Here is a 26,160-nt window from a genome sequence, read left to right as displayed (position 1 = left end):
TGCTGCCATCAGGAAAGTGATGGTCTGATCCCTACAGTATGAGGAAGCAGCCAGGCTCCCTTCTCACCCGAGTTGTTAAACAGACAATTATGTGTTTGGCGTTGGCATAAACACAGGCAAATTAGTCACTGGAGAAAACCCCAGTGCCTGTGACAGCTGTTTGTGGCTAGAAGAAGGTGGGGGTGACAAACACCTCTGACAGCAGCAGGTGGCTGTCTGGCCTGTGGGGATACAGGGGACACTGTGCCGGGGTGGTGGTGGCCAGGCACTCAGTGGGGAGAGCCAGATGCCACCAGCAAAAGGCACAGAGATAGCATGATGGGGCAGGAACCTAGCACTGGCTCTGGAGGGTCTTCTCTCTCCTTTCTCCCTGATGGAAGCTATTTTTCGGGGTGCTCAGCATCTTGCAGGATGTGAGCAAGCCTGGCTGCAGCAGAGGCAGCAAGGATCAAGGTGAAATCTTCAGGAGGAGCATTTTCAGAAGGCTGAGGAAGGGTTTGTTCTGCCCTCAGAGAGCAGATGCGGAGAAGCTAGAGCACTCACATGGGGCTTGATTTCTGCAAGGAGAACGGAGTGAGGTACTGGCCTGGTTTCCAGGAAAGGAGAACAGTGTGTCACAGAGAAGGCATTGAAAAGACCTGAGGCTTCTGCATCAGCTTTCTGTCTCACTCCTGCAGACACGTGGGTGCTTGGGAGTTCAAAAGGCTGAACTGGAGGCTGTCCTGCAGCTGGCGCAGGACAGGAAGCTGTGGGCTTCTCCAGCAGAGCCGTTGTTGGCGCCTAGACCACAAACGACATCCCTCTCTCTTCTGGGGATCCCTGCATGGCTCAGCGTCTTCCTCCCCACAGCGCTGACCTTTGCATGTATGGAGTGTGGGAACTGGAGCTAGATGGGAAAGCTTGGTACAAGGCACCAGCTCTGGTGCCCAGACCCTCAGGGAGACACCGGCAGCCCTTCAGCAGCATCTCAGAACCTTGCAGCATCTTTGACATCCTTTCCAGCTGGTGCATCCTACAAACACAGGGAGGGCTGGGCGCACCACACGTTTCCTCCACCCGACCCACCCATTTCCTATTTTCTGCAGACATGACAACTAGTGAGTTAATCCTGCAGGCCATAAACTAAGCGGTATTAGCAGACACCATCTGTCCTTTTTCATTTGCTGATGCACGACCTATTTCGCTGTGTAGTGGAGCAGGCGCTGCAGTTTCGGGGCTTGCATGTTGCAGTGTCCCTGTTGCCAGGGTATAATCCACTGCTCGCAGTGACCCGCTAATGGGAGAAGGCTCCGGTGAACTGAGCACCAGGGGGACCTGCTGTCACAGGCCGGTGGTGGATGAAGCCTGTCCCTATGGCTCCTTGGCTTCAAAGGAGGTTTGAGACCCAATCCCACAAAGCACTAATTGACTGAGGAGAGAAAGGTCTCAGCAGAACTTCTAAGGACAAGAGCACGACTGCCCTCAGCAGAGCCTCTCCTTACCTGGAGCCCCTTCAGAAATGGTCATGGGAAGGTCACTGTGAAACACAGCCACCACCCAACCTTCACAGCCCTGGGCTGGGGCTGGGGACAGTAAAAGCAAAATAAGAAAAATGAAAGGGACTGTTTTAATCTTGGCAGTGGAAAAAAAACATCCATGCTCACTTGCCAGGAGGTCACTGCCACCGTAGGGAGAGACCTAAACCTCTCAGGTCTCTTCAGGACCATCTGGGAGAACATTAGCATGGGGCTTAAACCCTGCATCTGCTCTTGAGGACAGAGATGTGGTACTTCTTTCCCCTGAGTAACACTCTGTCTTAGAGGCAAAGTTTCCGAAATACCACCTCGGCACCTCCAGCAGTGCCATGACACAGAGATCATTCTCATACCAAAGTGGGGTTCATAGGAAAAGGCCATGCAGCTCTGGCCAGGGGTAATTCCTGTGCTTTACCAAAATTGAGCAATTGCGATCCCAACAGGACAGGGAAAGACAGGAAGAGAATTCTTTCCTGATCTTTCTAAGGGAATTTGGAGCAGTCTGGTGACCCTTGTCTGGGTACAGAAGTACAGACATTATTAAAGGTCATAAAACCATCAGGATATTTCCAAGCCAGTTATCATATTTGACTTAACCTGCTCTCAAAGCAATTCCAAAGGTTAGCACCTTGCTGGGTGAAACCGCATTTCCTCCTGAATTTACCAACTTTTTATTTAACTCAGCACTGGTGGCAGGAATTTTCCCTGAGCTCTAAAATAAAGAGCATGGAAATTCTGGCGTCGTGTGCTGCTAGGAGTCAGGGAGGGAACTGAGCGCGGGGGGCTCGGTACTGACACACTCAACTGATACTCAGAAGCTGGGCTGTTGCTGACCTCTGCGTCAGGTCCCAAAATCCCAGGGAGTTTTCAGCTTCCTGCCCACAACAAAAATGGAAGAGAGAGTGGAAGGAACTGTTGAGAATGACCTTGGTGTTAGCCAGACAACTCCTTTCTGAGTTAGCTCAGTTGCACCACTCAGGCGTTCTGAGGAACTCTTGACCTGCTGGGTGGGATATGGCCTGAATCCACCCACTTCTGTGCCATCAGTGTCCTCTCAGTAGCCAACACTGGCTGCTGCAAGGACGGTGCAAGTAAACTGGTTTGGAGTCATTTCCCTTTCCTTCTAGTTCTGCTCTTTTCTCTTAGAAACTGGCTTAAGCTCTGAAGCCCAGGATTTCCTGCCCTGCTGCAGGGGTGACTTCTGCACAGTCTTGCTGCCTACGGAGATGCTTGACCCCTCCACAAATCTTGCCAAGCTTTGGACACTCACAGCTTCCAGTAGCAATAAGCCCTGCTGTCTCACTGAATTTCGCTGAATTTTTAGAGTTGGAAGGGACCATAGAGATCATCTAGTCCAACTCCCCTGCTGAAGCAGGATTGCCTAGAGCATGTCAGAGCATGTTACTCAGGACTGCATCCAGGCGGGTCTTGAAAATCTCCAAGAAGGGGACTCCACACCCTCCCTGGGCAGCCTGTTCCAGGGCTCTGGCACCCTCACCGGGAAGAAGTTTTTTCTCATATTTGAGTGGAACCTCCTATGTTCCAACTTGTGCCCGTTGCCCCTCGTCCTCTCACTGGCAACCATTGAAAAGAGTCTGGCTCCCTCCTCCTTCAACCCACCCTTTAGATACTTATAAGCATTGATAAGGTCTCCTTCCTGCCTTCGCCAAGCTTTGCCCAGTGTTCCCATGTCCATGCTGTGGACGCTCACTTGGCCTCAGCATCAGGTATGACAAGAAATAATGGCTTTCCTGCAAGATGCCATGATGTCCCGACCGCTCTGCTGCGAGGTGTCATCTCCACCCTGCGCTTTGGGGAGAGGGGACAGCGGCTGGTGTCAGGATCTCTGTGCTAGGAACAAGGTTCACTTGGAGACTGACAGCTTTGGGGTATAAATTCCCACAGCAGGAGTGGCCCCAGCGTTTCTTAGTTCTTTCTTTGTGCTCTGGGAAAAGAATTGACTTAAGAATTTTATTGATCTGAGGCCAAGGAACAAACCTCCCCCCTTCACAGGCCAGAGCCACAGGCCTCTCCTGTGGGCCATGTGAGGAAGAGGAGTGGGGAAGGGCAGTGCTTCGCCAAGACTAGAATGTACCACCGTCAGAAGGTGGGAAGAGGAAGAAACACCCATGTGGTCAGCCCTGGAAAGGGCAGTTCCTGCCGAGAACTGGCTGGGGAACATTCCCATTTTCATAACCAGCAACAGCTGTCAAAAGGGGAAAGAAAAGCGATTCTGGACCCTGCCAGCAGCACCTCCCGTCTGCAGCTGGGACGGGAGAGCAGCAGAGTCCTCCCAGCACAGCCCTCTGGCCCCGCAGCAAGGAAAACGTGTTATTTTCCAGAGGGCTGAGCCAGCACTAACCAGGTGGGAAACGTTTGAATGTCTCACTTTGAAAATCAGCTTGATCAGGGTTCCCTTGCCTCAGATGAGATCTTTCCCCAGCCTGACCCTTGGTTGCCAAGCCCCTGCCCTCAGCCTGGTTCAGTCCCCCAGTGCCGTGTTCCCTCTGCAGAAGAACAAGGTGGGCAAGGGGAGAGGGGAGTTGTAGTTTGGTGCATCCTTCATTCCTGGGCTGGCATGGAAAGGTAAATAGGATTTGTTCAGCCGGGGTTTGCCGCTGACCCATCCCTTCCTTCCCCCTGCCTGGTGCCATGACCACCAGCCCATTTTCTCTAACTTCTCTTCAAGCAGAGCCCACCTTTACCACAGCCAGGAAATTCCTTTTCTCCCTCACCCCTCCATCACCATGAGAAACCTTTTTCCTTCTCTGGGGCTGATCTCATCTGTGGGTTGCCTCAGCCAGTGTTTAAGCAAACCAGCCCCTGTGCTTTCTGAGGAGGCTGGACTGTGCACAGCAGAAAATTGAGTAGGAGGTTTCTGGGGCGATCAGTGCGCACTGAGACCTCAAACGCTTCTCTGAAATCAGGCCCTGCTGTTACTCCATAGCATCCTTCTAACAAGGAGACAGCAGCTATGGCCATCTCTCATCTGCCCAGCCCTGCCCTCCCTGATCCCGGCTGCCATCCCAGTTCCCCTGAGCACCAGGAAAAGTCCAGTGCCTGCCCCTGAAACAGCTAACTGCTTCCCGGCTGTCTCCGAGTTACAGGATCCCTTCCCAGTATAAGCCCTGCAGCCCCTCAGAGGGCAACTGTTGGCAATAACAGCCCTATTTATACAAAGCAGAGACAGCTCGGCTTTACGTTGCCTCCCTCTGCCTTTCCCTGCCCTCACGCATATTTGGGGAAAAACTTCTGAAGGCAGCGCTGACTCCTGTGCTTCCCACTGTACGTGCAGCTCAGCCACAGCAACATGCTGGGGTCCACATAGCTCTGGGTCCTGCTCCAGCTATTCCCACCCGCTTTCCGTGGATGTCCCGCAGGATTCACAGCCCAGCACCCAGGGGTGCTGCCCATCCCCAGGCACGTAAGAACAGTGCTCTCAGCGTGGGATGAGCACCAAAATCGCAGCTGGAGAACCTGGCAGTGGACATGGAGCAGAGCCCTGTCCCCGGGCTGAAGACCAAGAATGCCTCTTTCCCATCCGACAAGCCAAGGCTTTGAGCCCTGCCAAACCCCAGTGTTTGTTCCTGCGTTTGGCAAGCGAGAGATGGCAACAAAAGCATGTGCGAGGCAGAAAGAGGAGTTCCAGTGAAGGAGGGAAGTGGGTTTCTCTTGGGTCTCGGTGACCTTTTCTGGTTTGGAAATAACAGAGACGTGCAGAGATGCTAACAATGCACAGCGAGAGTTTTCAACTGCCCCAGCAGCAGAAAAAACCCTGTGACCTCCTTCATGTCAGAGGAAACTGGAGCCCAGAGCCACAGCCCAGGCTTTGGCTGCCTGGGATGGAACCAGTGGAAATCCAGCTCCAGGGAGTCGGTGCCTTTGCCTGTTTGCAAGGAAAATTTATTTGCAGCCATGGAGCCTTACTGTGGATACCTTGTCTTCCAGCTCCGGTTCTCTGGGATACAGGTCCTGCTGTGTGATGGGAACAGTTTTTTCTTTTGCTGACAGCAGCTGAGCCAAGTTCTCCCAGAGCCCATGAACTGGGACTTATATCAGCGATGCCCTTGGCCATGAGGATCCCAGTGACTCCATCCTCATCACCCTCCTCAGAGAAGCAAGTACAGAGGATGAGCTGTCGGGGAAGAACCAAGAGAGGGGCTGAAACTGAAGAGAGTCAAACAGCTCCAGTAATTTCTCCATGTGTTTCCAGCCCTTTTTGCTTACCCTCAGAGAGAAAAAGCCACGCTGCCAGGAGGGAAGAAAAGGAGCAGGGTTCTGCGCAGGTAGGTTGGGAAATAACCTAGAACCCCCCAGAGCTGAGAGTTAAGGCTGGGTTTGTAACAAAGATAGAAATGCTGATTTGGCCAAAGGGCTAATATTTCCGTTGGAAAACAGAGAACTATTGATTACTCAAGTAACCTCAGCTATTAAACAAACAGCTACCTCAGCAGAAGGAAATTTCAGCCTGCGTTTAGGGAGAGGATGGAGGGGAATCCAGGGTGGCCCGGGCGGTAGTGGGAACACACCAACCTGCTCTCCTTGACCCAGCTGCTGCGTCACCTGCTCTCAGTGGTACCAGATAAGGAGTGAAAACAAAGACAAGGTACCCGCCTGGGAGTGCCTGTGTGCGCCCCTGCCAAAGGAACTGGAAAGCATTCACTGCAGTGGAGTCATGGCCAAGATAGACTGTGGAATAGGAAGGATTAAAAGGTTTCTCAGGACCTGGCTGAGCTCCCAGGGCCCTCTCTGGACATGTACAAGGGCAGCTCCTCCCCGTGCCCCAGGCCTCTGCAGAGGCTTGCAGGTCCACAGCCCTCTTTTCCCAGGAAGTGTTGTGTTGCAGGCTGGGTACTAACACCCAGCAGAGCACAAATTCCCATTTATTATATTTCTATATTGTCTATCTGGCAGTGATAGCCTATGGTAGGGACCAAATGCACAGGTAACACAGCACAGCTGTGGAAGGGGATCGCATGAAGGCACCAGGAGCGTGTCAGAGACTCAGCTGCTTCAGCTGATGTGCAGATGCCAGGCTGTGTAATATTCACATGATCCTCCCTTTTGCAGCGTAGGCAAGTATAGGGGGAACAGCAAGGAGAGCCAGCTGAGCGGTGGAGAAGGTCGAGGACTAGGAGAGCTGGCTTGCCCTTTCTGCTTGTAGGAGGTCCTGGTGACACTCCCCACTAAACATTGAATAACCTTGAAAAAAAAAAATCAAGTTGAAACACGACTTCGAAGCAGTCCTAGCTGCTGGCCATGCAGAACTGCAACCTCGGGGATTAAAGCTGCAGAAAAGCAGCGTTCCCTCCCCTGCGCCCTTCCCAAACTGCCTGAGCTACCAGGAGCCTGGTTCAGCCTGTGCCTGGCAGGGTCTCATCTGGGAACGCCTGGTCTCATCCAGACTGGGCTCCCTCCCACCACAGCTGCCCTGGTGGGGCACCAAGCGTGGCACAGAGAGATGCCAGCAGGTCCTCTCCTCCCCTGCCCGCCCACCTCAGAGGCAAAGAACGCAGCTGGCGATACAGGCACCTGGGTGACACCACCCCAGCCTACTCCTAAAAGCCTCCAAGCGTGGGGCCTCCGTGTTGCTCCCACACAAGTCCCACACAGCAGCACAAGCTGTTGCCATTTGCAGAGTTACCATAAAATAGCAGTATGGCCACCCCGGGCCACTCCCAAATGCTCCCTATAGACCAAGCATCTGCGCCTTCGTGGGGGAGGATCGTGCATCTCACAGCCATAGCCTTCCCTAATTAAAGCATATTTATGTTCCTTATTGCAATTCTGCTCTCTCACGTACACTTAAGCTTTCCTGGCTGCATTTCTCCATGGCCCCACTGCTGCCCCCAACCCTTTAAATGACACGTGAAACATGGGAAACCTGTGAAAGTTATTTGAACAAAATGGTTGTGACAGGAGCGTTGGCCTCTCCCTGTTCTTGGTTTTCAAACAAGGTTTCTTCAGCCCTACTGAGTTTCTGCTTTGTGTCTCTTCCATCTCCACCCCAGTACTGGTTTCTGGCACCCCCAGGGGTTACCAGAAATGGGTTTCTGGCCCCAGATGTACTTTCCTTGGTCAGGATCCTGACGGGCAAAAGGCAGGTTAGCACAGATTGAGCGGGTGCTAATGAACTCGCTTTCCAGTTTGCTAACGTACTGCAGGGCACTGCTGCCCAGCCTATGCGTAGGTGTAGAGTCCATACAACCCCTGCTGTGGGAATGGGAGCTGTAAACCCACAAGCTTTTTCAAATGTTAAAGAACGAGCCCAGCTTTTGGCTTAGGAATGGAAATGAAATTCACCCCAGAGCCATGGGCCAGCACAGCGCGTAGGAACCGCTGGGACGCTGCAGGGCACAGAGGTGACCGTCACCCCTTGTTCTCTCCGCTCACAGATCAGATCCCGTTATGCAACCGTTACGCTAAAAGGCGATACGACATCCAGAGCAGTTTCAAGGACTTTGTTATTTTGCCTTCCAGGTCTGCAGATCCCCAGGATCCACATCCAGAGAGTTCCCGGCAATAATTGCACACCTGGGTGCCTTCCCCAGAACTATTGCTTCCTGCACAGGCAGGGTAAGTGCTGAGGCTGCCAGAGACGTGTGGTTTAGGATTCCCACCCCAATTCCATGCAGCTGGGCTCAGTCCCTGCGCACCAGCTCTGCCTACAGCCTCCTATTACTAGATGTAGCTATGGTGGACCAGGGCTCCAGACTTCCTATTCATTTCATCGATGATTCGTGCTCTAATCCCAAGGGGGAACTCTGGTCCCCTTCTCCAGAGAGGGACCACAGCTGCTCCCCAGTCCCTTTAGCCCATCCTGGAATTTCAGGTACTCCTGGCTCTTCCCAGCACAGTGTCAGTGACACACATTGGTGTCCTGGGGGGACACACTTGCAGCTTCTGCACCAGCCAGCCAGGCTCTGACCCACTCTCACTGTCCAGGAACCAAGCCCTGCTGTGCCAGGCTGTCAGGGCACCGTATAACATTGCTGCTGCCCAAGAGCCATCCCACACCAGCACGGTAGCCAGAAAAGATGCCAAGGCAGGCTCTGATCCCGCAGTCACCCGTGAAGGAGCCCACCCTGACCCACTGCCCCCGGAGCATCTCTTACCTCTCCCTGGAGCCCACTCCCACCGCAGCTTCTCTTCCCTCCGCAGTCTCCCCGGCTCTCCCTTTCCCACTCCCCTTCCCTCTGCGCCACCTCCCCGTGATGTCAGCGCGGTCCTGCCTCCGCAGCCTCCCCATCACATCCCTCCACGGCCACCACGCAGCCGCCCATCACACCCCACTGCTGCTTCCTTTCCCAACTGTTGCCACAGCGACAGGAGAGGGAATCCCATCCTCTGGTCCTCTCCACCTCCTAGAGCCTTCGCTTGGTATCACCCACCGCAGCTCTTCCTAAAGAGCCTGGAGACAACAGGAAGGACAGAGTGACAACAGGGAGCCAGTGATGGCCTTGGGGGAAGGAAGCCATGGCTTAACGTACCTGGAAGGGAAGGGAGAGCAGAGGCAGTCACAGAAGGCAGGCTCACACAAAATAGGCACTCACCTTCTCCACAGCAGTTACCACCGCTGTCCCCAGTGCTTTTCCCACCATGCCACCCCCCTCCATTCATTGCTCTCAGCCAGTTCTTTGTTCCTCAGCCCCACGTGCTCTTTGTTTCAGGGCTGCACACATTTGTGCTGCGATTGTAAACTCTCTACAGACCAGGGATTTGTGCTACTTGCCTGCAGCAGACTCTCTGCAGTGACTTCTCCTCACTCCCAGGTCAAGGTCAGAGATCAGGGATCGATCAGAAACGTAACACCAACTCCAAGCCAGACCATCAGGAGTCGGTGAACTCATTATTACCAACCGCAAATCCACAGTGAAAGGGTTTTTTTTCTGCAATCTCTCTTTCGCAGATGGTTTCATCAGGAAAGGAGAAGGGCAGATACTGTATTTTTAGGACTGCAGCACATTTTTAATGGAAAGAGATGGCCCAGGGCTTTTCATCCCTCCCCCCAATCCAAGACGCTGTTTCTTTTCAGCAGAAATACTGCTGCATTAGAGAACAGGTCACTTCCTCTATCAGTGAGAATTCAGTGTCCTATTTGATGCTGGTCCTTGTGCTATAAATAGGAATTTTCCCCCTTTTATAGTTGCTGAATAATTGTGTGTATGAAATATGAACACAGTTTTGAAAAGAGTGCCTGATAAGCAGCTTGCTGGAGTGAAATCATTGAACAGAAGGAATTTACAGCACCTGCAGAGCATCGCGTGCTGTGGAAAACATTCAAGGTCAACATGACGGAGACAGGTCACAGAACAGATCCAACTACAGAAGATGCAGGTTTGAGCAAAACAGCCTCCCCACAGCAGCCTTTCCCACAGCACACCGACAGCTCATTTCACGCTCCACGCTGAGGTAAGGATCAAACAGAAGCAGCCCAGCTCAGAGGAGCCAAGACTTCTCCATCCCACGTACTAGAAAGCCAGGAGGAGCAGGCAGGACAGGTTTTTAAAACAACAGACGACAAGTAGTAGAGGACACAATCCCAAACAACGAGGAAGAGTGTGGTTTAACATCCATCATCAAAAGAAATGAGGGAAGAACACCCCAAATGCCAGAGAGGCACAAGCTTGTCTTCAAAAGAGAGAGGATGCTAATGGGAGGTACAGAGAGGTAATAAAAACACCAGAGCAGAGAGAGACTGAATGGCGGAGGAGCGAGAGAGCCCAATTATGCTGAAGAAACCAGTAATTTCTGGAGGAAATGGGCTCATGCAGCCTGACCCTGACCCTTTCTGGTGCCTGACCACAGCATCTAAACCAACGCCCTGAACACAAGCAGGGCTGCAAGGGGCAGGTACGAAGGGCATTGTGGAAAAAGAACGACCCTTCATGAGCACCTCAGAGAGCCAGGGTCTGGGTCCCTGTGGAGGCAGGATGCAGGGAGGCCAGGAAATGCTCTCATTTCTTGCATTAAGAGATTTTGCCCCACGTGGCTACAAGAGAGGCACCAGTGGAGGGGAAGGGAAGGATGCAACAAGGTAAGAAAGGCAGAAAGCAACCGAGCAGAAACAGAAGACACAGCTTCCAGTTACTGCAGGACAAGAGAAGGAAATAACATCAGCTCCTCCAGACAATGGCGATGCAAAGGGAGGGGGAAGAGGCTAGGAATTACGTCAGTTAAAAATACCTGAAAGGAGCTCTGACCAGAAGGGTCGGGATACACAGGAGCTAAGTGCTTTCAGCGTCACACATGAAGAAAGAGGAAAGAGAAAAGCAGCAAAAGACATGATCGCTATGGTGATATAAAGTGTTGGAACACACTCAGCAAGGAAAAGAGAGATAAAAGGAATTACAAGCCACATTTTCAGCTGCACAGAACAACATCCTCAAGATAGGATCAGGCCCCAGGATCCACCCAGCTCAATTGTTAGTCGGCTGTGCCGTCATCTGCCTCGTCTTCCACGCTGTCTGCAGGTCAAAGAGGACACAGCAACAGATACAAAATGTAAAGGGGTTATTTTATTATTGATTCAGAGGTTAGACAAGGCACCATTTGATCTAAAAAGAAATGCAAAAAAAACCCCCAATTAAGTGTAATTTTTTTTGCAGTCAATTAAGAAAGTCTTTTTTGCATTTCTCCAGAATTGTGTAAATTCCAGCTTGGTTGAGATCACAGAAAAGCCACCCCATCGCCAAGTAAGGCAGGCTTGGTCTAGAGCCACAGCCCCTCTGTTCAGCAGCAGAGAAACCCTGAGAAGTCTCTATGCCCAGGTTTAGGAATGCAGCAGAACAAGAAAAACAAAACTTCCAGGAAAAGACCATGGCTTTTTTTTTTTCCCCTTTTCCATTTCAGACATGATGAGTCATTTTGTTCAGTTTGGTCCTCGCTGAAAGGAAGCGAACTTTAGAAAAATCACAGCAAACCTCGCAGTGGCCTCAGGGTACTAAGAACCCATGAGACAAGCCCTGAAAGTCCCGGAGAAGCCTGGAATGACATCTAGCCCTCCCCTCCCAACAGGTCAAGGACCTGCACCTGATCACTAGCGGAGATGTTTCACTCCCTACAATTATTTTGCCTCCCCAAACTGTGATTTCTAAGGAGAAGACCATCTCCTCTTCACAATGATTCTGCTGAGTAAGAAATCCAAACAAAAACCAACCAAATCAGCCCCCCCAAGCCCCTTGTCTACCACCTCCTTATTCCCCTCCCATCAATCGTACCCCCCTCCCGACTGCCCTCCCTGTTCCCCCCCTGCACCCAGGGGAGGGCTGCAATGGGTGATGTAGCCGAGTGTGCAGCGTTTGGTGGTCTCTCATCTGGTTCACGGAGTCACTCAGCTGGAATAAATGGGAACAAAGAAAAAAAAAATCGATTTAAGGGGAAAAAAACCCACAAAATTAATCATGGTTTATGGCAGAAAAAGGCTGGTGAGCTGGACGGACGCAAAGGGAACACAAAGGGGAAAAGGAACGGAGAAGTGGAAGAACACATTGTTGTTGCTGCGGAATAAAACCATGACCAAATCCAGGAACACCAACTGGTCATTACGGAAGCACATAGGGGGCTGCAGCTCTCCTCTTTGACTCTCTCAAGGTGCCAAGAGAAAAGCTGCTTCCACTCAGAATTTCTTTACAGTCACCAAGATGCAGGGGCAGCTCTAACCCACTTTCCTCTCCCCTTCCCTGGAGCACCGCAGCCCTATGATAAATGCTGTCCTGACCTCCCAGCGTGCCCATGCCACGCTCCGGGGCTGCCCTTTCACAGGAAAGCCGGAGAGCGTGGAGAAGGGCCATCTGGGGGCTCTCAGGGGACTGTAGGCTGCCGATGAAAGCAGCACCGTTTACTTTCAAATCCTCTCTCTCCCCGCAGTCACGTGCTTTTGAGAGCAACAAGTCAACTGCTTTCAGTTTCTGGTGCTATTTCCAGTTTGCTGGAAGGGAAGAAGTTGTTTCCTTGGAAAGGCTGTATGAGGACAAAGAGCGATTTTCAGACAAAAGAGAAATTATTAAGAAAAAGAGCAAGGGATTCCTGAGGATTAGGCATCTGCTCAGGAGACACAGCCCAGAGCAGCTCAGTGCAAAGGAGAGAGATGGCCCAGCTCCTCAAAAGAGGAGGGCACTCGATAACATTAAATCGGTAAACATACATGGAAGGCCAAAGGACAAAGTTTCATCCGGGCCAGTCTGCATTTTCCAGTCCTCTAGGAAGGGATGCAATCTCACATGGGCAAAGGTTGCCACCAGCATTCCAGGGCCACCATATAGCAGCGAAATGGCTCTCAGAAGCCGGGGCACTAACCACAGTGCACGCAGTGTCCCCAAACGGGCAGCCTGACGGAGCTGTTTGACTTGCTCAAGAAACAAGTACATTTCCATGATCTCATAACGAAGGTCATTGGCTCAAGGGCACATGAAGCCAGTGGTTAATAATGCTGTCTCTCAGGCCTTGAAAATAATTTGTTTTGCAATAAGGCTTTATTTAGGCTTTGGGACACATCTTCATCTCCTTGGCTAAAGCCAAGGCAAGAGGGAAGAGATAAAAGCCAAGTCCTCAGGAGATCCCGACTTGCCACACACAGCGACTGTCAGACTGCCCAGAGACGTCGTGTTGTTAAAAAAAGCAAAAAGCATCTCACTAATATTTACTAAATTATGGCCCACAAATGAGGGGAGGCTGAAAACCACCAGCTTTCACCCAACCCTCTTTCTGCCCCACAAATCCCATCAGAACAGGAGGAAGACAGGCCGTGCTCTCAGGTAACCTGTCATCCCACAGAGAATAAAACACGTACAAGGAGAACAAGTCCTCAGCCAGCCCCGAGCAGCAGCAGGATGCACTCACGTCCCTCCCATGGCTGTTCCGTGGGACACACACAGCCCTTCACATGCTCCCCACAACCAACCCTGCATTTCATTTCCTGCAGCCGACAGCGAGCGTCACCTATCTGGCACGGAATATCCCCCCAGTGCTCAGTCCTGATTTCCAACCTTCTGCTAATCCCCTGTGGAGTAGCCAGGAGGAGCCGGAATTACAGCCCCTTCCAGGGAGCTACAGCTCTGGAATGAAACAAAAGCCTTTTTGACCCAAAGGGGTGGAAACCCCATTTCTGGCAGCTGGTGCTCGGGCTCGCTGCGACCTCTAGGGGCCAAATCTCCAGCATCTGCAGACAGACTGACATTCACATATACCAAGATAGAGACCGTTAACAGCTTGTTTAATAGAGAATTAGCACAGCCCTGTCTTGGGCTGCATCATCTCGTCCCCTCCTCTTCTACTCTTGCTTAAGCTCTTCGCCCTCCCTGGCCCCAGAGAGACAGAGACAGAGATGGGAGAGACAGAGAGAGAGAAAAGGGAGAGCTCTGTCCTGGGACAGAGCCCTAAATGAACATAACCAGGTCTTTACATGTCGCTCTCGAGAAGGCTGCCAGGATGCTAGCAAACACCACGTCGGGAGACTGGGAGGCATCCACCGCCGTATGGATCCCTCGCTTGCTGTAGTAGGAGACCAGGGGAGAGGTCTGCGTGTGATAGGCCTTCAGGCGGGTTTTCAAGGCTGTTTCGTTATCGTCCGAACGGCGGATCAGGGGCTCTCCAGTGACCTGGGAGAAGCAAGGGGACAACCTCCAGCTAGCTGCAGCCTCGCACGCCCCCCCTTCTCTCCCCTGCTCCCCTCCTCCAAATAGGCTACAAGGCAGAGCTGCAGAGGTGATCCCCAGGTCCACGGGGGGAGCGGGGCAAACCCAGGGCAGCCGAAACAAATCCTAGAGCAGTCACTGAAGAGAGAAGGATTCAGCATCATAGCCTTTCCCACACACACCAATCTGCTTGCTAAAAGGACCCCAGGGAGCCTCGAGAGCAGACACCAGCTACAGTTGCTCCCCAAGAGGGAAACCAGTCACAACCCACCGCAACTTTAGCAATAAGTTCTGAGGCTGACAAAGCCCAGGGCAACTCTGCAGAACGGCCTTGCCCTTCATTCATCCCTCCAGGCCTCACTCCCCACAGTGCCGTCGGCTGAAGCTGCCCAGGCAGTTCCCCACGCTCCCCAGAAAGCCAGGACAGAAGGTACGAGCGAAGGAAAGAAATGAGGTGGTTTTTTTTTTTTTTTTCCAGGGATGCTGCAAAGCATCAGCTAAACCCAAAGCAACGCAAGCTGCAGCCTTGGGAGCTCACATACGTCGTCCTTCATGTGTTCTTTCGGGGGTCTGAACTCCTCGTGATAAGAGCGGCCACTCGCCGGGTGAATCAGCCTAAGACAGAAATCAAGTGTCAGCAAAGTAGCCCGGTGGCAGGACAAGGTCTCCTGAACCTGCCACTCATCAGCACAGAAACATCTGCAATAGCAACCCCATTAGCCTCAATTAAGAAAAATCTCTTCTGGCTATTTCTGTACCAAGGGCCTCTTCAGATGGGTGAAAAGAAGCAGCTGCGCTAGGAGATGGAGAAGGAATTTTTGCTTTATGCTTTACTGGGGAAAGGGTGTTTACTGGAGGTGTGGGGGTGACACGGTGGGACACAGCAAACAGTGGGAGACGTCTGTGTGTCTGCATGACCACAAGTGACCCTGCACAGGGTGTTCAGCAGTGCAATGTCCTGCCTGAGGGAGCTCCAGAGAAGTAAGAACATGAAGACATCACTGTCAGACACCGGACTTAAAGCCTGAGCTGGGTCAAAGACCCGTATCAACAGAGATTCAGATCAGGAACCCCAATTTATAGGGCAATGAAGGGGCTCTGTTCAAGGCTGGTCCAGACATGGGGCAAGGGATCAGAGCAGGAAGGCTTGAACAGAGCAGAAATCTAACCAGCACTGCAGCAAGCCCTAAATACTGGGAGAATCACAGGAGGATCCAAAATTAGGATGCTCTCCCCTAAACTAGGAAACCCCACCCCGTGCACCGAGTGTTTGGGAAAGAAGAGTTACCGTCCAGTGATTCTCCGGATGAGCAAGGAATCAGGGATGCTGAACTCAATGACGGAATCCAGCTTCTCTCTCCTCTTCTCCAGGAGCTCGTCCAGCTGCGACAGAAAACACCCAGCTCAGAGTGACAGAAGCAGAGGCAAGGAACCCCGTGTGTCCAGGGAAGGAGATGTCAGAGCAGTCCCCGAGCAGGAGCTCACATACCATCTCGGCCTGCTTCACCGTGCGCGGGAAGCCGTCCAGGAGGAAGCCATTCTTGCAGGGAGGGGAGTCGAGGTTGTTCTCGATCAGCTCCACCACCATCTCGTCGCTCACCTTGCAGAGAGAAGACATGGGCGAGCGGTCAGGAGGGACACCCCGATTTTACACCCAGCTGCCTCCAGAACCTTTTTACAGCTGTTCCCGGTCCCAGAAGCAGCAGCCACAGTGCAGGGCACTGCGGTAACGGGGCGAAAGCTGCCTGTTCAGACCTGCCCACATCAGGGAAGCGCTCCCGGCCACGGGTGTCAACTCTAAGACGTGGCTATTGAGATATTTCACACCAGGGACACTCCAGCCCATGCAGGGGCTTGGAGCAGCGCTGGAACCTCACCATTACAAAGGTTGCTGAATTTCAAAGGAGACCATCAGCTTGAAGACAAACTTCCTAGATTTTTTTATTTATTTATTTATTTTTAAACCAATTCACTATACGGAATATCGACGTAACCTTGATTTCCTGTTACTTTGTACCTTCACCCACACATCGCTCTCAGGAGGCAGGCCTGGCCAGGAAGGGCAAAGCAGGCAGGTTGCTCATTGACTCTCATAAAACTCACGTGAAGGCAGATGCCCAGCAGTTGTCGTGTCAAGCTTCGCTGGATGGTTTTTCCCTGTATCACGATCCCAGCAAACCACTGAGATTAGCCTCTTTTCCACATGTGGGAAATTTACTACCAGATGCTGCAGCCCCAGCGATAGCTGTTTATCCTCAGCAGCAGCACTGTTTTCTCCAGCAGAATTGGGGACCAGACTGTCACAGCACCCAAACGAGAGCCCCGGAGCAGGAAGCGGACAGGCGGGAGGTAGTTTGGGTGAAGGAAGAACTCACTCCTGTACTTTCCCGATTACCCCTTTCAGAGAAAGGGCTCCTCCTTCGTAATCTAGCATAAAAACCCCCCATCCCCAACGCCGCTGTGCTGCCAGCTGAGTTATCTCGGAGCCAGAGTATGCTGCTGGGATATACCTGCGGAGCCACGCACACACGTGGCAGATACCCCCCGGCCCTCCCCGATAACGTCCCTATCTTTCATAACCAGCTGGGATATTGCAGGCTCGGTGGCGCAATGCAAGCTTGGAGCCAAAGCTGGAGATAAGCCACGTCGCTCTTCTCTTGGGGGTGTGTGTGTGTGTGTGCTGTGTGGATTCTCCACGGGGTGTTACCAACCCGTGACAGCCAGCAGCGATGCCCAGGATGGGCCCCCAAGCTGCTTAGCTTTGGGGCAAATCGCTGCCATTTGTTGTCCCCTCAAGATATTTCAGTCGTTTTGGCAAGATAATTAGATCCTGAGAAAATGAATGTGTCAGAGAACCTAACTCTTGTCTCTCAGGGATCCAAAGTGTCCCTTTCACACAGGGACAGCAGCACCCCCTGTAACTACCACGGCGACACCCCCAAGTCTATTTTTACCTTACGGTTACGAGCAAAGGGCGTTTATGCAAGAGCTGGGACGTAGACGAACTCTCTGAACAAACTCTTCCAAGCGCACGGGGGCCCAGGCATGGTGTGAAGGGCCGCGGGAGCCGCAGCGCGTGGCTGGAACGTCCTGCAGCTCCAAGGATAACCCTTCACCTCAGCGTCAAGGAGCCACCACCCCGACTGCACCCCCTGAGCGCTGGAAAGAATCAACCCATGTGTCGTGGTTTCGGCTCAATTTACCAAAACCAGAATGCCAGATGGCCCTCCCCCCCCTCCCCTCAAAAAAGAGAGGAGAGGAAGAGATAAGGAGACACCACGGACACAAATTGCTGGTGAGCAAGGAGCAATTTTGAAGAAGAAGGATGTTTTTGTAGGATGTTTCTCCTGCAGGATAACAAGAAGGAGAACCCACAACCCTGCCTTTCGCCCTACAATCTGCCCTCCCTCTACTAATTGGGTTTTGTCAGCGAGGCTTCTAATTAAGAGGCGGGTTTTGACTGGTCCAGACCATCTCCCCTCCCGGCACTGCTCCCCGCTACCCACCAGCTTCCCCGCGTCCATGGTCTCTTTCAGCCGCTTGCCCAGCTCCGACCCCGAGGCCACCATGGCCCGCAGCATGTCCCCCGTTGCCAGGTGGCAGACGCAGTAGGTCTCGGCCAGCTTCGGAGCCTGCGGGAGAGGACACGCACCGGGGTGAGCTCACCGTGAGGGTTTCACATCCCCCGGGGGTCGAGGCCCAGCCGCGGTTTGGACCCCCCCCGGTCCCGGTGGGGCCTTGTCCCCCAGAGGGATAGCCTCTGACCGGCCAGCACGTGGCAGGGCCCTGAGGGCCGGGTGCTCCGGGAACGGGGCACCGGAGAGGGAGAACCGAGGCACTGGAGGGAGTGGGGGTCTGGGACAAAGGGCCCCCCACCGCTGCCGGGGTCCCTGGGGGTGGCGGGTCCGTATGCCCGAGACCCCGGGGGAGGAGAGGCCCGGTGCCCTCTGGAGCAGGGGTAAGCCTCACGCCTCGGTCCCTCGGCGGGAGGAAGCGGGGCCGGACGCCCGCGTTCCTCCAGGCCCTGGACCCGGCGGTGGGGAGGGCCGGGCGGCCTTGTCCCGCCGGCCGCTCCCGGGAGGCTATCCGGGACTCCCGGTGCCCCCTCTGACCCCGGCGTCCCCTCACCTGCGTGCCCTTTCCCGCGCCGGGCGGGCCCAGCAGGACGGCACGGATCCCCCGCCGGAACCCCGGGGCCGGGGCCTGCCCGCCGCCGCCGCCCCCTGCCTGCGCGCTCGGAGCCATGGCCGCCGCCGACTGCGCGTGCCACGCCCCGCCCCGCCGCCAATGAGCGGTGACGCCGGCGCCGCGCGACTCGGGGGCGGGGTTTCGCTGGGAGTGGGCGGGGTTTCGCTGGGAGTGGGCGGGGTCATCCCGTAGTGGGCGGGGTCATCCCGTAGTGGGCGGGGTTATGCGGCTCGAAGCGCGCCCTGGCTGCACCGAGCCATAGAACTACAGAACGTTTTGGGTTGGAAAAAGACAGATTTGGGGTTGGAAAGAGATAGAGGGTGACAGGGATCTTAAGGATCATCCAGTTCCGTGCCCCTGCCATGGGCAGGGACACCTCCCACTAGACCAAGTTGCTCAAAGCCCCCTCCAACCTGGCTCTGGACACCTCCAGGGACGGGGCAGTGCTTGCCCCAGCGCTGCGTTGGGCCACCAGCCTCTGCGTGGGATGGGTTCCCCACGCTGCACTGCATCACGGCACTGCTGGGCACATCCAGAAGCGAGTGGACACTGCAGTGCTCTGCATCACACTGCTGAGAGCAGGTACCTCTCTGTCCTCTTCCCAGTGCAGTGCTCCCCCATCCTGCACAGCACAGTCGAGAGCTGGGTGCTTGGGCCAAAGGACCAGGAAAACAGGCCAGGATCTCAAAGGAGACAAGTGCTTCCTTGGTCCTAATTGCCAGGAAAGTCCATGTCAAAGCCAAGACAACAGAGTTAAATACCAGAACTCAGGATAAATCTGTCCCTCTCATCTCCTCAGTGGGGACAGTGGCACCTCCGCGCACGGAACATTGTCTCCTCAGCGACACCAGAAAGAGAACTGCAAATTAACAACAAGAAGAAAAATATCTCCTGCTCAGCCTGTGGTCTTTGTGGGATGGAGCAGTAGAACCATTTCCAAGTGGACAAATGCAGGCAAAGACAGGACTGATTGACCAGACGGAGCATCTGCATTTATAGCAGAGCTGGACCTGCTGCTGAGGAACCCAGCAAAACTGGCAGCAGCACAACAAGGGCAGAATCAGTCCCTGACGTCTTCCCGACTACCTCCTACTGCCCGTGTCCCAGTCAAACAGGCGCTGCTCAGCCTTTAATCTGCAGGAACCCTCGTTTCCCTGGCAGCAGTATTTCAGAGGTATTTTTGGCTTTCTTCCCCCCGAGGGTCCCTGCACACGCAGTGCACACGCGGCCATGAGTGCCCTTGCAGCAGGGCCGGGCTGCAGGCAGGCTGGCAGAGCTCCGTGCCGTCAGGCTGGGGACGAGCTGCCGGTGCAGCAGGGACTCGGTGAGAACTCGGGGTGTCTGCTGGGGGCATCCCCAGCCCTGGGAGGAGGTGGGTGAGGGGGGGAGCATTACCCGAAAGGGATGAAGGATGCTCAGAGGCAGCTCAGCCAATGGGGTGGCTGGGTTTGGTTGCCATGGCCACGGTTGTGCGGCAGAGCAGGGAGGGGGGCGCTGGGATACAAGGGGTGCGGAGCCCCCCCCCCCTACCCCTCTGCAGGGGTAGCTGGTCCAGGGGCTGGGGCAGGCAGGGAACTGGGGCAGGAGGAAGAGCTGCTGCTGGGGCCAGTTCATTCTCTTGGGAGACCCATGGCATTATCTGTTTAAATGATATCTAAGGTAATGGGGGGGGGACCGGGAGTGCGCGGGGTTGCTGGGGTAGCGGGCTTGCCTGGCAGAATGAGGATGGGGGATGCCTGCAGATGCTGAGTTTGGGGAACGGTGGATGGAGGGCATCCTGCCCTTAATGCCCCTTTCCCTTGCTAACCCCTTGCATTGCCTCTCCCCAGAGACTTCGGACCCCTGGCAGCAGCTACACCTTGGGGTGCTGCGGGAGCTCGGCATTTCTTGGGGGCCCCCCCTGGAAGCACAACTAGTCACCCAGGAGCCTCGGTAAGGAGGGGACACCCAGGGCTGGCAGGAATGACCTACTTAATTGGTCATCCTTTCTGTGCCCAGCCAGGGTGGGATGGGTGCTTGTTAGTGATGTCTTTGGAGAGTGAAGGGTAAGGCTGGAGGAACTGCTTTCCTTTCCCGAGTATGAAGCTCTGAGAGCTTCAAAGCCTTGTTTTTCTCCCCATTCCCCATCTCTGGAGTTTACTCAATGCATTACAACACCCTGCCACTCCGGGGTCAGTGTGGTCTTTCTCCTAGTGCCCACCAGAAGTGTCGTAAGTAGGTCTCTGCAGAGGGGGAGCTGGTCTGCAGCTCTGAGAAATGAAACCTCTGTCTCCCGTTGGCTTCAGATCAGAGGGATCACGTTCCTGTAAGAGCCCTGGAGCTAGACCTGGATTATTGGAGTGGAAACGTTTCCTGCGAGCTCGTGCTAGGTTTTCAGCTCCTTGGGTTATGGGATGGGGATGAGCTGGAACCCGGGGATGAGATTGTTAAAGCTGAGAGTGCGAGTTTAAAGCTAAAGCTCCGCTAAATGTGTGAGCCAGGAAACACTGTGCAGCTTAACTTGTCCCCTTGTTCCACACCCTGTGTCATGGGAGAGAGGTGAAACTGAAACCACAGCACGGGTCCAGACCATCCCCAGGTCAGCTGGCGGCAGCAAGTGGCCCTTGCTGTGCTCTTTAAAGATGCCTCCCTTTTCATGGGGCTTGTGTGTCTGGGAAGGTGGGTCTGTGAGACTTCAGCTATTTGAAAACCACATGGGAACTTCACTCTGTGCTGCGTACAGCAGATCTAGCTATGTGCCAGAGCATGAAGGGACATGTTCTGGCGTATATAGGCCATCTGCTTTGCAGTGAACTTGGCTTTGTTGTTAACTGCGCTGGTGCCTGAACTGCTGCTGAAGACAGGGCTGCTGTGTGCCAAAACAAAGCTCTGAGCTGCAGGGAAATGTGTCTCCTCCCCCTGGAGAAGATGCTTTAACCCACAGTAGGGCTCTCGGCTGAGGCGCTGGTTTGGAGGAGAGCAGCAGAGAGCTCTTCCCAGGGCAGCGCTGCCATGTGCGGCCCGTGGGAGGGCTGGGGAGCCCCTCAGGGTACAGGCTGGGTGGTGTAGGCTGGTGGAGCTTCTGGGCCTTGCCTCAAATGTTTTCTTTCTTTTTCCAGTGTATTGCATACTTAGAAGGGGGCTTTACCCTGCCTGAGGAGGCTTTAAAATAACGTGATCACACCTTGACCATGAATGGGTACTTGGACGAATCCAACTTCATGATGGTGGAGGAGGGGTTCACCACCAGAGACCTCCTGGAGAACCTCCTGGTGGAGCTGTGCCAGGAGGTAAGGGCTGGCAGCTCTGCTGCTCCCCGGCAGCCAGCACCCCCTTGGCAGAGGCGGTTATGGAGAGGTGATGGCTGCTCATTCTGGCTTTCTCCTAGAGCGACCAGCAAGCCTTCTTCGTGGCAGACCTTGGGGACATTGTGAAGAAGCACCTGCGTTTCCTGAAGGCCTTGCCCCGTGTGAAACCCTACTTCCCGGTTAAGTGCAACGGCAGTGAAGGAGTGATCCGGCTGCTGGCTGAGCTGGGGGCAGGCTTTGCCTGCACCAACAAGGTAAGGTTGTGGCAGGACAATTTGGGGTGAGCATCCTTTGGGCATTTGTGGGACAGTGTCACCTTATGCTCCTTTCCTAAGTTTCCACTCACTGGATGACATTTACAGGGGCAGGAGTCTCCCTCTGTTGTCAAAACCCTCCCAACACAGCCCAGAAATACCCGTCCTCTCTGTCTGGTGGGTCAGGGTTGCTCACTTTGACCGACATTCCTGTCCCTGGAACTGATGTCCTGGCTGGCAGGCTTGGCTGGTGGCAAGGCACATCCCTTGGGTGCCACCGCCACAGCTGTCCAGCTTTCAGTAGCTTTCAGGCTGAGCCTAAAGCTCCCTGCTCCCTCCTGCTTCTCATTTGCTCACAGCCAGATTCCCAGGGAGGATCCAAAGTTAAGCCAATTAGTTGTACGTAATTAAATAAGACGTGTTAGCAGGAGGAGAAAGTGCAAAGAGTCATGACAGCTCAGAGCAGTGCTGCAGCCCTCGCCCTCACTGTGGCTCACAGGGGACACGTGCACCAAAACCACTTGTTTTCTCTCCTCCTGGTCTCATGCCGCTTGTAAACATCTTGCTGCAACCTGCCCCTGCCAGGACAAAGTCCACCATGATCCCTTTGAGCTCTTGTGGATCTTCCCTGGAAAAGCCCAGGCTGCAACGCTGGCGGTTTGCCCTTCGCAATGCTGCAGGCTGGCTGAGTCCCAGGGCTGGTGGTGGCCAAGGTGGCCCGGGGACCTGCCGACACACGTGCCGTTTCCCTGCAGGCAGAGATCACACGGGTTCAAAACATCGGAGTCCCGGCTGAGAAGATCTTCTACAGCAGCCCCTGCAAGCAGGTCGCCCACATCAAATACGCAGCCAGCCACAGTGTGCAGCTGATGACCTTCGACAATGAGGTGGAGTTGAACAAGGTGGCCAGGAGCCATCCTCAGGCCAGGTAAGGTGTCTGGCAGCATCACTGGAATGAAGGGCTGGAGCAGAAGCTGGGGTGTCACCCCGTGGGGTGACACGGAGGCCCGAAGATGCCTCAACACAGTGTGGCTTTGCTCTGCAGGATGTTGTTGGGTATCGCTGCTGACTCCAGCCCTTCTGCCCATCCGAGCATGACGTTTGGGACCACACTCAAGTCCTGCCGGCACCTGCTAGAGACAGCGAAGGAGCAGGCCGTGGAGGTTGTTGGCGTCAGGTACAGCACGTGGTCCTTTTTCCATAGGGGACCTCAGCCCACATTGGAGGGGACTGTGGGGAGCTCTGCTTTGCCCAGACAATGCAGAGGTCCATGGAAACACTGGCTGCTCTGGCTGGGAGTAAGGTGGAGGCTGGACCTGGGGAGGTCGACCTTTGTTGGGACCAGTTTGGGGCAGGTTTGGCCCCCAGAGAGGATGTGGGGGGGCTCTGAGGGGCCAGTCAGCCTGTCTGGCTTGGGATGGTGTGTGGGAAGTGCAGAGCTGCCCCCAGTGAGTGACAATCCCGGTACCGTGTCCCCTCGTTGCTCTTTGGGGACACGTGAGCCCTGCTGAAACGCGGACTGTGCCCTCAGCTTTCACCTTGGGAGCTGTGGTTTGGAGCCCCAGACCTTCGCCCAGTCTGTGGCTGCGGCGCAGCTGGCCTTTGAGATGGGCACGGAGCTGGGCTACCGGATGCACCTCCTGGACATCGGAGGGGGATTCCCTGGCACCGAGGACACCAGAGCCCGGTTTGAAGAGGTACGTGGCTCCTGACGCCTGCACTCAGCAGGCATAGAGTGAGGCTGGGAGGTCTCCCAGGGTCTGGCTCCCTGCAGAGGGGCCGAGTAACTGAAGGGGAACACCTTCTTCCCATCCAGATGGCTGCCATGATAAACTCTGCCTTGGACTTGTATTTCCCAGACGGCTGCGGGGTGGAGATCGTTGCGAGACCCGGGCGATACTACGTCACCTCCGCCTTCACCTTCGCTGCCAGTGTCACTGCCATGGGAGAGGTTCCCGCGGAGCAGCCTGGCTCCGACGGTAGGTGGGATGGTGGGATGGGCCCATCCTTGTCGCTGAGCCCCTCTGAGCCCTCTCCTTGCTCCCGCTCCAGAGGAAGAACCTGGCAGCAAGAGGAGCCTCGTGTATCACCTCAGCGATGGCATCTACGGCGCCTTCAGCTGCCTCCTGTTTGACAGCCCCTGCCCCAGACCTCAGCTACACAAGGTGAGGGTCTGGCCCAGCTTGAGGAGATTCCAGCAGGTCCCTTGTGTTGTGTCCCATCACCTCACCCAGCCATGCCCTCCCTTGCACTGTGGCTCTGTCCCAGAGGAGAGCAGGTGCCGTGAGGAAGAGGCCATGGTGGGCTACCAAGGGGGGCTGTAGCCACATTCCCTGGGCTCTGGGGTTGGATTTTGGGGTCAGACTGAGGGTGGTGAGAGCCTGGCCCAGGTTGCCCAGAGAAGCTGTGGCTGCCCCATCCCTGGAGGGGTTCAAGGCCAGGTTGGAGGGGGCTTGGAGCAACCTGGTCTGGTGGGAGGTGTCCCTGCCCAGGGTAGGGGCGTGGAATTAGATGAGCTTTAAGGTTCTTTCTAACCCAAACCATTCCATGATTCGGGATGGATAGAGATGAGACAGGTCACTGTGACGCTGCCACATCCACATCCCCTGTGGCTGCTCCATCTGTCCCCACAGAGACCCTGCCCAGAGCCCCCCTCTCTCAGCACTAGCCTCCAGGGACCCCCAGGACACCCTGAGGACCACATCGCCGACGGCCTGGAGCTGCCCCAGCTGCAGGTCGGGGACTGGCTGATTTTTGAGGACATGGGTGCCTACACCATCGCAACCTCCTTCCCACTCGGGGGGTGTCCCCAGCCACACATCACCTACGCCATGTCCCGCCTGGCCTGGTAAGAGACGGTCCTGTGCAAGCAGGGTGAGGGGCTGGGCTGGATCCCATGGGAGATGTTGGCTTTCCCTCAACTGAGCTCTTTTGCCCAAGGGAATGGATCAAATCTGAGTCCCGGAACCTGGGATTTAGGGTAAAAATCTGTCCTCAGAGGCAAAACTTGTATTTTTTAAAATACTGACAGACTTGAGCCAGTTTTTCACTGGGGAAGCCGTGGGCAGCTGGGCTCTGGGGGACAGGAGACCCCTGGAGCTTCCCTTCCCCAGGTCCATCCCCGCGGCATTTCAGGAGGGGCTGCTCCCCTTTGCTCCCCCTCGGGTGTCTCCCGTTTTCCAGGAAAACCGTCCAGCTCTTCCAGGGAAAGCCGCTGCCGACAGAAGATGACCGGGAGAGCGTCTGCGCCCCGTTGTCCTGCGGCTGGGAGATGGCGGAGACCCTCTGTGTCCCCCCGGTCTTTGCTCCGGCCGGTATCATCTGAGCAGCGCCGGTACCGGGAGGGGGGGACCGGTTCTCCCGGGGTGGGGGGACTGGTTCTCCTGGGGGACACACGGCGAGAATTGGGAATTACGTGCCATAAATCCCATTTCTCCTGCCTGTGCGATGTCCTGTGCCCTCTGATGGGGGGGGTGGGTGGTGCTGAGCAGGTCTGGGGTCTGTTTTTTTTAAGAGTTACGGTAATAAAGGGCGTTCGGTGCCACTGGGGGCTCTGTGGGAGGAAGCCCCCTGCTCTTCCTCCCCACCCAGGATTTCGGGCGGGTGTGGAAATACGGGGCTGGGTATTACTGGGGGGACTGGTGCCCGACCTCTCGTCAGCCCTAACAAAGCCCCCTGCCCCTGTGAAGGTCCCACGCAGGGTACAGCATTATGGTGGGGGGAGATGGGGACCGGGAGGCCATGAATCCGAAGAATGGGGACACTGCCAGAGCCTGAAAGCCAGGAACTGGGGGAACTGGGAGGCACTGGGAGGACCCTCTATCCTCAGCAAGTTTGCTGATGATACCAAACTGGGAGGGCTGGCCGACACTCCGGAAGGCTGTGCCACCATCCAGCGTGATCTGGACGGGCTGGAGAGCTGGGCAGAGAAGAACCTCATGAGGTTCAACAAGGGCAAGTGTAGGGTCCTGCACCTGGAGAGGAAGAACCCCAGGCACCAGTATAGGTTAGGGGTGGATCTTCTGGAAAGCACTACTGGGGAGAAGGATCTGGGAGTCCTGGTGGATAGTAAACTATCCATGAGCCAGCAATGTGCCCTTGTTGCCAAGAGGCCAATGGGATCCTGGGCTGCGTAGGGAAGAGCGTGGCCAGTAGGTCAAGGGAGGTCATTCTCCCCCTCTGCTCTGCACTGGTGAGGCCACAACTGGAATACTGCGTCCAGTTCTGGGCTCCCCAGTTCAAGAGAGACAGGGAACTACTGGAGAGAGTCCAGCGTAGGGCA

At 54.9% G+C, this 26,160-nt stretch overlaps 2 protein-coding genes across 5 annotated transcripts; one reads left to right on the top strand and one right to left on the bottom strand.

The window, feature by feature from the left end:
• Nucleotides 1-11,011: 11,011 nt before the first annotated feature.
• Nucleotides 11,012-18,423, bottom strand: AK2 (adenylate kinase 2). 3 transcript variants are annotated; one of them, XM_074161918.1, is made up of 7 exons: nt 18,278-18,423; nt 17,656-17,781; nt 15,639-15,749; nt 15,438-15,532; nt 14,692-14,764; nt 13,918-14,113; nt 11,012-11,851 (listed from the first exon to the last, which is right to left on the bottom strand). In XM_074161918.1, exons 1-7 carry the CDS (start codon nt 18,392-18,394, stop codon nt 11,844-11,846), a joined length of 726 nt encoding a protein of 241 aa, XP_074018019.1. In that variant the 5' UTR covers nt 18,395-18,423; the 3' UTR covers nt 11,012-11,843. The 3 variants fall into 3 exon arrangements, with proteins under 3 accessions (XP_074018019.1, XP_074018018.1, XP_074018020.1); XM_074161917.1 differs by lacking the exon at nt 11,012-11,851 and having other exon boundaries at nt 12,978-14,113; nt 18,278-18,416; XM_074161919.1 differs by lacking the exon at nt 11,012-11,851 and having other exon boundaries at nt 12,984-14,113; nt 15,462-15,532; nt 18,278-18,325.
• Nucleotides 18,424-21,468: 3,045 nt separating this feature from the next.
• Nucleotides 21,469-25,203, top strand: AZIN2 (antizyme inhibitor 2). Of its 2 annotated transcripts, none has more exons than XM_074161927.1 (9): nt 21,469-21,606; nt 21,705-21,878; nt 22,634-22,806; nt 22,924-23,055; nt 23,410-23,575; nt 23,695-23,857; nt 23,931-24,043; nt 24,512-24,726; nt 25,062-25,203. In XM_074161927.1, exons 1-9 carry the CDS (start codon nt 21,508-21,510, stop codon nt 25,201-25,203), a joined length of 1,377 nt encoding a protein of 458 aa, XP_074018028.1. In that variant the 5' UTR covers nt 21,469-21,507. The 2 variants fall into 2 exon arrangements, with proteins under 2 accessions (XP_074018028.1, XP_074018027.1); XM_074161926.1 differs by having other exon boundaries at nt 21,508-21,612.
• Nucleotides 25,204-26,160: the final 957 nt, after the last annotated feature.

Source organism: Numenius arquata, chromosome 21 (genome assembly GCF_964106895.1).
Source record: "Numenius arquata chromosome 21, bNumArq3.hap1.1, whole genome shotgun sequence".
NCBI lineage: Eukaryota > Metazoa > Chordata > Aves > Charadriiformes > Scolopacidae > Numenius > Numenius arquata.
Note: the sequence above shows the minus strand (reverse complement) of the source record. Positions and strands in the feature narration are given on the sequence as shown.